The sequence below is a fragment of the Acanthisitta chloris genome, unplaced genomic scaffold (genome assembly GCF_000695815.1).
Source record: "Acanthisitta chloris isolate BGI_N310 unplaced genomic scaffold, ASM69581v1 scaffold14641, whole genome shotgun sequence".
Classification (NCBI taxonomy): domain Eukaryota; kingdom Metazoa; phylum Chordata; class Aves; order Passeriformes; family Acanthisittidae; genus Acanthisitta; species Acanthisitta chloris.
In genome coordinates, this window is record NW_008657722.1 from 8,145 (window position 1) to 19,081 (window position 10,937).

At 37.1% G+C, this 10,937-nt stretch overlaps 1 protein-coding gene across 1 annotated transcript; it reads right to left on the bottom strand.

Annotated features, from left to right (window-relative positions):
- Nucleotides 1–561: 561 nt before the first annotated feature.
- Nucleotides 562–7,883, bottom strand: LOC103811840 (E3 ubiquitin-protein ligase UBR3-like; the record flags this gene model as incomplete). The annotated part of the gene is made up of 5 exons (XM_009084837.1): nt 562–698; nt 1,492–1,692; nt 3,191–3,301; nt 7,111–7,244; nt 7,734–7,883. Coding segments are annotated over 5 exons (733 nt in total), but the record flags the coding sequence as incomplete, so codon positions are not given.
- Nucleotides 7,884–10,937: the final 3,054 nt, after the last annotated feature.

Here is a 10,937-nt window from a genome sequence, read left to right on the forward strand (position 1 = left end):
ACTGAGATTTTCCAGGAGATTGTCTGTGACACTCAAAGCTCTAAAACTGCAATCAAATACACAAAGAAAATGCAGGTGGTTTTGGCACTTCTCAAGAAATCTATTCACCAGTCTGTTCACATGAAGAGAGATTTCCATTTACGTAAATAAAACTCATGTCTACCAGGGAGATGAAAAACACCCTGTGACCTAAAAAATAGCAACATGGCAGTGATACAGAATCATCTCATTCTGCCAAAGAGAGGTAGAAGAGATTTGACAGTTGGGGAGAGGAAGGTAGAAAACAAGAGATTCAACAGAAAATTTTGATGTATGGCAAGCAAAACCTTGAATAAAGAAGAAAACTAAACACATATATGATACAATGTTCTTCAGGCAGATACTAAAAATGAACCGAGGCGCACATCTGAAAATCAGAAAACATAACCTTCATGTACTAAGTATTCACAAAGTACTTGTAGGAGAGGATGAAATTTTTTTCATCTTTTTTAAAGAAAATGATCTTGTGATTAATACTATTAGTGGGAAATATGAAAAGAAACAAACGCAAGAAGTACCCACCTGGCTACTGAATACATAAACAGAAAATCGTTGTCAGGTGACCCAGGACTCTTGCTATAATCTGTATATTTCTTCTGTGTGGTGCTTTTTATATCTTTCATTACGGATTCCATTTCTTTACTGAGATTGGTTTCAGACTATGAACAAAGACACGAGAGAGGATTAGCTAGTTCTACCTGAAGAAATGCAGTAGCACATTTTACAGCACAATTTTCGTATCTATACAACACATTTGCAGGTTATGAAGAAGTATGAATTAAAAGCCAATATTCTATCTCACAGAAGTGTTACTCTTATTTGTTCCAAGTGTGAGGACATAACTGCTTTGTCCATCTCCTAAATTCAAGGATCTCATTGCTTGCATTATTTTAAAGTATATTTGCACTGTACAAGCACACAAAAATAACACAAAGCATCTCCATCAAGCCTGGAAGGCTAGCAAAACGTAACAATCTATTCCATCGTTCAGAAGACCTCATGCAGCTTTGCAACACATAAGCATCTGCAAACTGCTCTTTCCATAAAACAAACAATCCATATCTTAAAAAGTTTTCAGTGGACATTGTTTAAACAGCTTCCAGTTACAAGGATATTGTTGCTTTCATATTGTAAAGGAATGATAATGAATTTATATTACACAACTCAATTCTACGTAAGTTCATACAGAGAAAACTGAAAATGTACTCCATAAAAAATTGCATTAATCACATTTTGTCCCAGCTTTTAGCTGTTTTAGAAGGTAATGCAGTAAGTGCTCTAGATATTTAAAATTGCTTGACATGAAAAAATAGCATGTTGTCTTCCATATCAGATGAAAATGAACTTTCCCAGGGTGCCAAGTTTCTAAGAACTCACAAATGCAACATTATGTAAAAACTGAAAGGTAGAGGCAAATTAACAAGGATCTTTCTGCCTTACACTGATGCTTACTGGGAAAGTTCCCAGCTGTTCTTGAAGATCTTCCACCTCTTGTACAAGATCTTGCATAGACTTGTTACAATGACTTTGCCAGATGCTTCTTTCCACGTTGTTTCCAGGATAACAAGGAAGAACACTGTTAGCAAACTGCCTACAGAGGGGACAAGTAAATTCTCCTTTGTCCACTGAAAAACCCTGGAGAACTTGGTCGTTCTAAAAGAAAATAAAGAAGATGTACTTGAAATTTGCAAAATACTATATTTTATTTAGTTTGCTATTTCAGGTGTATAGCTTAAAAAACTGTTAAATCCCGCAAAACTGTAATGAAAGAATAGTTATAATAGCTCCTCACTTTAATGACAAAGGTCCTAATTACTAGAGACTGTCTTCAAATCCTTCAACTCAAGTAATTCATCTAATTTTTTAATATTCTTCATTGTCAACAATAACCCCATAATAAATGACAAAGACTTCAGTGGAGTATTTTGAACATTTCACATATGTTGTGTCTTCTAGCAATTCCCATAAGGCTTGAGGCTCCAAGCACAGGCTGAAACAAAACCTAATCAACCTAGCTATTGGAGGGCTGAAGACCCTGATTATTTCTTTCACCACATGAAGGACCAAAAACGAACACAGAAGTACATGTTTGGGAAGTGAGGACATGTCCTGAGTACCCTGTTACTGGCAAGCAACCTTGCTTCAGTTTTGAGAACTGCCTCCCTGGTTCCCCATTCCTGGGAGGAGAGAGGTGCTAAGGAAACAGTGACTATAATGCAAACTTCATGTAGCCAGCCCAGAATGCTGAGGCTTTTACATACCTTTCTGGATTGCTGGTCTCTGATTGTACTATGGAAACATAAACCTTTTATCCAGACGAACACAAGTCTATATAAACTAACTTGGTACTAAGAATGCTAGGAAACAGTCAGAATTATGATGCAACTCATCTAGGTAGTAATAACACATGGTGGGATCAGAAGTTCACTTAAATAGAATCTTCAAGAATACAGTGAGGTGGAATAACAGTTTATTTCAAGCTTAATTGAGAATCCACCAGAAAAGTGACTTCAGAGTTTATATGTTGCAAAAAATTATTTTCCAAAATTCTGCGAAGCGATACTACCATGAAAGTCCAGATTTTACTGTTACGTTACTTTCTATAATTTTTATATTATATTTAGCTTGATGACACAATTACTGCAGAAAGCTAATTTAAATTGACAGGGAAAAGAATAATTGATCATGGGATCCAACAAAGGTTGCACAGCTTCCAGTCTCCTGAGAGGTTAAGTTTCACAGCATGACCAATGCTGAAACTAAAAATACAAGGCATTGATCACAGTTTTTCTCAAAATAAAAAGGAATCAACAAAACTTACAAGAAAAGAACCCCATCTAAATAAATATCCCATAAAGTAATCTTGAATAAAAAAGCAGTTTCATATGAAACAAGAAGTTATCATTTTATTACACTGCTTAATTTCAGTATTTTTTCTCATACAATCACAGTAACTGAAAACAAAGTACTTTTGTTAACAACGTCAAGATGCAGTAAGATTTAGTATCTATAGTCCTTGAAACACAATAAAACCACCTTGCCCAGTTGTGCAAACCCAAGTTTCCTTTCTGCGATTTGAACAGCATAAATCCAATTGAATTAAGAACAGTTCAGATCCAAATAAACAAATATGATCTTCAGTTTTACTCACCCGCAAAGATTCCATGTAAGATTTGTGACAATCTATGTGTAAAGTGTGACCACAAGTTTGTACATAAACACCTCCTTCCCAGCCTATTGACACTGCTTGCAGGCAGGAACTCTAAACCAAAGAAAAACAGTAAGAAAAAACAACTGTTGTATATAAAGCTATCAAGGTATTTCCTAACTTTCGGAGATTTAAAAATACAGATTTTTATTTGCATGCTCTCTAATTAAAAGACATGCCATGAAAATAAAGGAAGAATTTTATAAAGTATTTACTGATGCTAAACTAAATGGGCGCCATGATGCTATTCTTTCTAACCAAGAGCTAAACTTTGGCAGCTCTTGTCACTTAAGATAAGGCCTTCTTTAAAAAACCTCCTGTGTTACAGCACTGTCTCTAACAGCTGTTCCCATAGCAGAAGTTATCTCATATACAAGAGTAATATAATGTTCCAATACATTTCATCCAGTTTTGTAGGTAACCAAAATAAGACCACAGTTACACAATTAAACCCCCAAGCTGTTACTAAAATTCAGTGTAAACACTTAGGGTTTTTAGTGAGTTGTTGAACAACATTATATATAACAGATCATAAAAGGAAAAGAGAAGAAATTTATGTTCAGTGAATTGAGTTTTACATAGGTTTGATTTGAAAACATTTGCCTTATTTGAAGGCTGCACTTTCAGCCCACATGGCCAAAAATTACCCCACTGGGAACTCACTGGGAACATCTTCCAGAAAATTATGGCCTGAAGTGTCACCCCTGGCAAACTTATGATAAGCAATTCTAGAAAATTCCTAAATCTCCATTTCTCAAAAATTTCACACACAGACTGAAATGCCCATTCTGGTTACACACTTAGAGAACAGAAAAAGATTTATGGCTACCAGACTTGGAAAACATTTTTAGTGTATACTCAGCCTAAAATGGTCTTAATGTATGATGCAAAATCAGGGCACTATGAATAACTCTGACAGCTGCATTTTCTAAAGGTGTCCTATCATCTTTTTTTTTTTCCTGCATATGAGCAGGAAATCAAAATGAAATTACAAATTTTAGCTGTAAGACATGCCCCTGTTTACCTTGCCTCAGTCTGTCACTCAATGTGCCATGAGCCTGTCAGGCCATTGAATAAGAAAGGAACCTGCTGGTTCCTGCATGATTTAGTCGACTGCACTATTATTAAGGTTGTATGATACTATCTGGATAAGCCCCACAGGTCAAATGTTACATTCAGGAAAATCATTATATACTGCCTGTATTTAATGAGGCTACTTAGTAGCAGTTGTGAAAAGTAAAAAACCCAAAACCAACCCCACAGTCTTTGCAGAAAATCTTTACTCTGTTCCTCTTGAGTTCAGAAACAGAGGAGAACCCAGAGCAAGCCATAGGCTTGGGATGAAGCACACTTACATCAAGGTATTGGTTATGGAGTACTGTGTGATTCAGAAAACAGTCCTATCGATCCAGCAGCTGAAACCTTCCTTCCTAATCCTTAGTCATACCTCTTCATATTAAAAACAATTACTTTCAGTAATTTTTCCTTTAGTGGGCAAGAACTCTACTCCTTGACAGCAAGCACCAAATTTCAGCTAAGAAAGTACAAAAAGCAATCTCTGTGGAAAGACACCTGTCTATTTTGCCCACTCTATATACAGCTTGTAGCTTTTGAATTTGCTTGGGGGTTTTTGTGGGGGTTGTTTTTTGGTTGGGGTTCTTTTTTTTGGGTTGGGGGGGGGGGTTGGGGGGTTGTCCTTCTACTAGAGTAAGCTAGATCATGCTTCATAACTTATTATTTACATCCAAGTGAAATTATTCACTTGCCTCCTGAGATCTGTTGTTAGAGGAAGGATACTTATTGGGAAGGACATAGTTGATAAACAAAAGGACTTACTGCTTAGCTCAGCTGAAAAAGACACTCAAGACACTAACAGATGTTTCAATTTTTATGTCAAAAGAAATTTAAGATTAGCTCTTTCATGCAAAGACATATTTTTTTAGCACCGCGGCGACCTGGAAACTTGAAATCAAAACCAGCTAATTCAATTGATGTTTGAATCAAGACTGTAATTCTTGATCATTTGCTCATTGCATTACAATGCATATTAGACTAATCTGTTGGTACTGTTACTGCACAGAAAGGGAAATACACACTTCAGTGACAGCAAGTTTTTAGGTAACATTTTGCTTGGAACTCCTTCCATTTGTATATGTATATGCAAACACAAAAATAAAGCTACAGTATTACTTCAATGTTTTTATTGCTTCAGCAGGGAAATGACTAACTATCTGAAAGAGTAAACCAAAATGTTTACAATGTAAAAAGAAGAAAAGCTTGTCCACAGATTCTTTCTGAACTAAAACCCCACCTTTTCTTCAAGAATAATTTTCTGCTTACTTCCCTTTCTGACATGGAAGTGTAGCCTTCGAATAAAGTGCTTTTCTGAAAAGCTTGCCCAGTTTTTAAGATGGCATTGAAACAATTATGAATCTGACTCTCAGTTAATCTACATAAGCAAGCTTGGGTACAGTTGGCAAATTTCAATGATCTGTGGGTTACAAAAAAGCTAGCAACTGTGTCAGAGTAAAAATTGTCACAGTTTTCTCTCTTTAAAGCCAACATTTAAGCTTCTAAAGGCTGATTATTTACTTAGATATATCTAAAAGCTGGTAGCTCACCTGGGACTAGTCTACAGAAGCTAATTTAGGGTCACAGGTTACATATTCTTTTCCCCCAGAATGATTTCTCAGAACAGCTATATCTTATGTTATATAGCTCTTTTAGACACTAGCATGGAAAGTCCCAGGCAGCACTTCCACAAAGGTCTACAACTGAACATGTCCTGTTAAGCAGCAAGAATTGGCTCTCAAAATTAAATATGAAAAGCTGTAACGTGGCTTTGTGAAGTCATGCAAAACTCTGCTTGGAACAGCTAACAGAACTGCAAAGCAGACAATAACTACCAATTAATGTAAAACTGAACTTCAGACATTGTACAGAGTTGAGGAGGCAGCAGAAGAGGGTGAAATTTTCTGCTGATCCCTCCTTCTCATCCATTCACGCTCCCGTTTTCTATAGTGTCTCATAAAACTGTTACAGGTTAAATCAACTCTTTCCACTTAGTCTGCTGCCAAAATATTTTTACCTGATTAAGAGAAATTCCTTGGCCAGGCTTTCTGAGTGGCTGTAAGAAAACCGGTGTTTGCTTAAACAGCAAAACCACATCTCAATTGTGTGGTCACACTGAATTATGAAATACCTTCTTGTAGAGAACGTATGTGTGGATATTCCATGACTATACAGCCTGTAGATACACTAGGTGCCTATTGCCAAAAACTGAAGCAGACGCTATTTTAAAGGACCTTATTGTTGGAGTGGGATTCGGACCTGGAGTAACGATGAGTCTCAATATGAGTATGGTCGTTCTCCTTTATTCTTAGTGCTTACAAGATATATATAGATATTCACACAGTGTACACGAAAGCAGTGGATACATGATTGGTTTATTGCCCTTGTCCAAGTGTCCAGGGTAAACTTATGATTGGAGCAAGCAGGTGTCTATCCACATTCCAGGATGTTCTCAGGAATTCCAGGGAGCTTGTTGACACCAGACTCAGAGCCGGTCAGAGCCAGCTCTGCCAGGCAGAGCTGACTCCTTATCAGCAGGTTCAAGGCCCAGTCACAGCTGCTGTAGGCCTTACACCACACTACAAGCTGGATTGTCAGCATCAAGGAAATCATGTCCCTTCTTGCATAGCCATTCCTCCACACCTTATCCCATGCAAACACTTCAGAAGGACTGCGACAGGAAAATGTGTTCACTAAATATAGCAAAGAGACTAGGAGGACCCTAAGCTGAATTTAATTTCTCTCTTTCCACAGATTTTGCACGAGCAGTATTGCTCGTATGAAACACTCACGTCTTTGAAGTATCGCTGCAGCGTCGCGAGCCTCACGTCGTGCAGGGCTGCACAGGTGTCACGAGAGTAGATCTGCTCCTCTTCAGTAGTTGGGAGTCTCTTGGGCTCGGTGCTATTGCGGCACTGCCCCAACACTGCACCAAGGAAAAATGCAATGGATGACAATATGCCGGTCAACTAAGAGAACAATCAGGTAATTCTGGCTTGTAAGTACTTTGTTGATGTCCAAAAGTAAAAGATTATTAAAGAAACTAAATACTGCTTCTGCACTTGTATATAAAGTGTGTGTGTATATATATACACATGTATATACACCTCCACACCCCTCCGAACACTCCTATCAACACAGACACCAATGGCTGTTTAAGTTCCTTTGTCTTTCTATACTGATCTTCCTGCAGGTCTGTTACATACTTGCAAAAGCTAACAAGAATTAGGAGGTAATTAGGCTGTTTTCTCTTTTCCCAAACATATAAAACTTTTCTCAGTACCCTGAGATTTATACACATGCCTCAAAAAGGATCATCCATGCAAAAAATAGGAGAGTGTTTTCAGGCTTCATGAGACACAACATGTTAAAAGCTGCTGAAACACTGCTTTTCCTACCAGTAACACATTCATACCTGAGGATGCTTGCAATAGTACAACTAGTCCTGTAGGTCTGTCTTCAGTAGAAGGACCACTTTGTCCACAAATAACACAATCATATATTGCCTCAGAAATATGCTGTTCAGATGTAGCTACCTCCATGGCAATATCAGCATCTGGAGATTCTAAAAATGGAAAAGAGACCTGATATTAAAGAGAGGTGAAGAAATGAAATTGTATCTGCATTGAGATAGTGATGAAAAAACTCCACAATAATTCCTCTAGTTTATCTAAAACTAAACCACTGAGAGTTACTTGAAACTAACCTTGCTGCTCCAAACAAACACCTACAAAATCAAGTACATGTTTTCTTATATGCAAAATTACTCTGTGGAATTAAGTATTTTATTTGAGCTTTGTATTAAACTCAATCTCTTTAAAACTTATATAAAACAAAGGCATAATTTCTATTTCATTAGATACTATACTGAAAATTTTGAGCAGAGATGAAGGGCAATGGACTTGAATCTCTAGTAAAACCCGATTTTCTCATAACTGACTGAAACAACAATTACAATAAAAGAGTTAACCTGGAGACCTTAGAAATAATTTTTTAATGCTTAGACGTGGTGAACGAAATTGCAGTTTTTTTAATATGACACTCAGACAATCTTTAACAATTTGGTGTGCCCAAAGTGATCAGCTGCAATGAGCAGATGTTTAGTTTAACATTTATTGTAAAAAAGATGTATCAGGTCTGATTTTCTAATGGTCCACATGACTACATCCTAGATGAACAGACAGGAAGGTTCAAGGCTAAGGATCAGCTTTGAAATATCAAGGCCACTGCACTCAAAGTAGCTTTGTTCACACGACAGCTGGTGGTGCACATTTCAGGGCAAGCAATTTTGTTATGTTACAACCAAAGGTAAGAATTCTTTATTGACTTGAAAGAAAAGCACCTCAGGACTAAATGATCCTTTTGTGACTGCTCAGGAACAATTGCAGTCAGACTCTTCATCTAGAATGTAAGGGTTCTTGGTTTCTTTCCTCCATGATAATTTTTCCAAGGGAAAACACTTCCTCTCAACCTTCAACCATGCCCTTTATCTCCCCAATTAAGTAGTCCAAGGTACTGGACAGAGAACCCAAAAACCTTGAGTACACCAACAATCCTCATGCTTTTAGAAGAGATGCTGTCTTCTGGAAGTCCACTGCAAGTTTGGCACAGGCGGTTGCTGCTGCAAGGAGAGGCATGTTGGGTGCCAGGCACCATACTTCTTTGCTATGAAAAGCTCCATGCAACACTCTCGCTCATGGGGCACAATCAACATTACACTGACTTAGTAACTATTGATTTCCCAGTCAGTTATTGAGGGTCACAGGAAAACGAGCCCCAATCTGCATGGACATGTGGCTGCTAATATCGCACACACTCCTATCACCATCTAGTGGCAGCCAGATGTACAATGAAAGAAAAAGCACAATGCATCCACTGCAAATGTCCAAAGCATGCAGAAAACCTAGGAGCAAACTGCAGCACAGAAGGAAGTAAACACCAATGCTATTTTTTATATTTAACATCACTTCTCAATCGTGTAATGCACACTCATGTACACCTGTGTATCAAAAGCATGGCACAAAGGAGTTTCAGCTTCCTTATTTCTTTTTCTAAAATACTGTCAATACAAAAGAAAATATGCAATCATTCAATATACTTCAGAAGTGCAGAAAGAGAATGCAGTGGGTCAATCTGATTTTGAATTACAGAATCACAGAACTGTAGGGTTGGAATGGACCTTACAGATCACATGTACACCTGTGTATCAAAAGCATGGCACAAAGGAGTTTCAGCTTCCTTATTTCTTTTTCTAAAATACTGTCAATACAAAAGAAAATATGCAATCATTCAATATACTTCAGAAGTGCAGAAAGAGAATGCAGTGGGTCAATCTGATTTTGAATTACAGAATCACAGAACTGTAGGGTTGGAATGGACCTTACAGATCATATCATCTCTTCAATGGACGTCTTCAAAATCAGTCAACATTTAATCTACAAAATAACATCCAACCATCATAAATTGCATGATTTTAACCTGAAGGAAAAGAATACAGAAGTTAGTGTTTAAAAGGTGTTTCAAACCCATTCAGTACATGCAATCAATACTTTCATTGCCTACGTGCAACAGGCACATAAAAATGAGGCTAATTTAAGTTCAGAGCTCAATGATCAATGCATGCTATCTCCACAACCCCTTAGATCTAATGCTGGGCTGATCTGGCAAAACACAAAACATCAGGGAAACTTAGCTTCTGGCACCAAGGAAGACTTGGTAATAAAATAATTTCCACCAGAGCTAGTGAAAGAAAACAAAGGGAAATTGGCAAGAATTTCAAATCTCAAATAATTAAGCATACCAGAAAAACAGCAACCAAAACTGCAAACCAAACCCTTAATTCTCTTTGAATTGACTAAGATAAACCTCAATTACACACTTAAAGTACTCGTTAGCTTCTTTGGAAGAGAAGACTCTGGCTATGATTTGTTTGAAAGAGAACATTTTGGCAGTGTAATTTCCTGATCTGAAAATCAGTGGCAGTGCAGAGAAAAAGAAAGCAAGCTAAACATACAGCAGTGACCTCAATCTTGCCTTTCTTGCCTTCCTAAGTTTTGCCTCTGTGGAGCTTCAAGGGAAGCAACTGATCCTGCCCCACCAGCTACATGATCTACCTACACTGTCAAGGACCAGAACAAACATGTTTCAACTCAAAATACTGTCAAAAATGAAAAGATTCTTGCAAATTTCCTAAAATATTCCATTAATGCACCGATACTTGTGAATATAAAGTTATTGGCATTTCTCCATTCTACTTCACTTTGAATTATATAATTCCTATTTCACATGGGGAAAAGTAAAACTAAACTGCATTTTAGTATAATGGTAGTCAAATGGGTGCTTAAAATCCCCAGAAATTCGTAGCTCCATATATTCCCTTTTTTCCCCATTTCATATAAACAAAAGCACAGAAGTGCTTTGTATATTGCACAGAAACTTGTGAAGCATTTAAAGTGACTGAAGTTGCAATGCTGTCTTATTTATTTTATTTAGAAAATACAGGCTCTTGCCAATTTTTAAAGCACATCCTAACATTTCGTAGCTTCCAAGATGTAATTATAAAAAGATAAATTTATAAAAATTATTTTATTAAATATCTGTTGGGAAAGGTGAAGGTTCC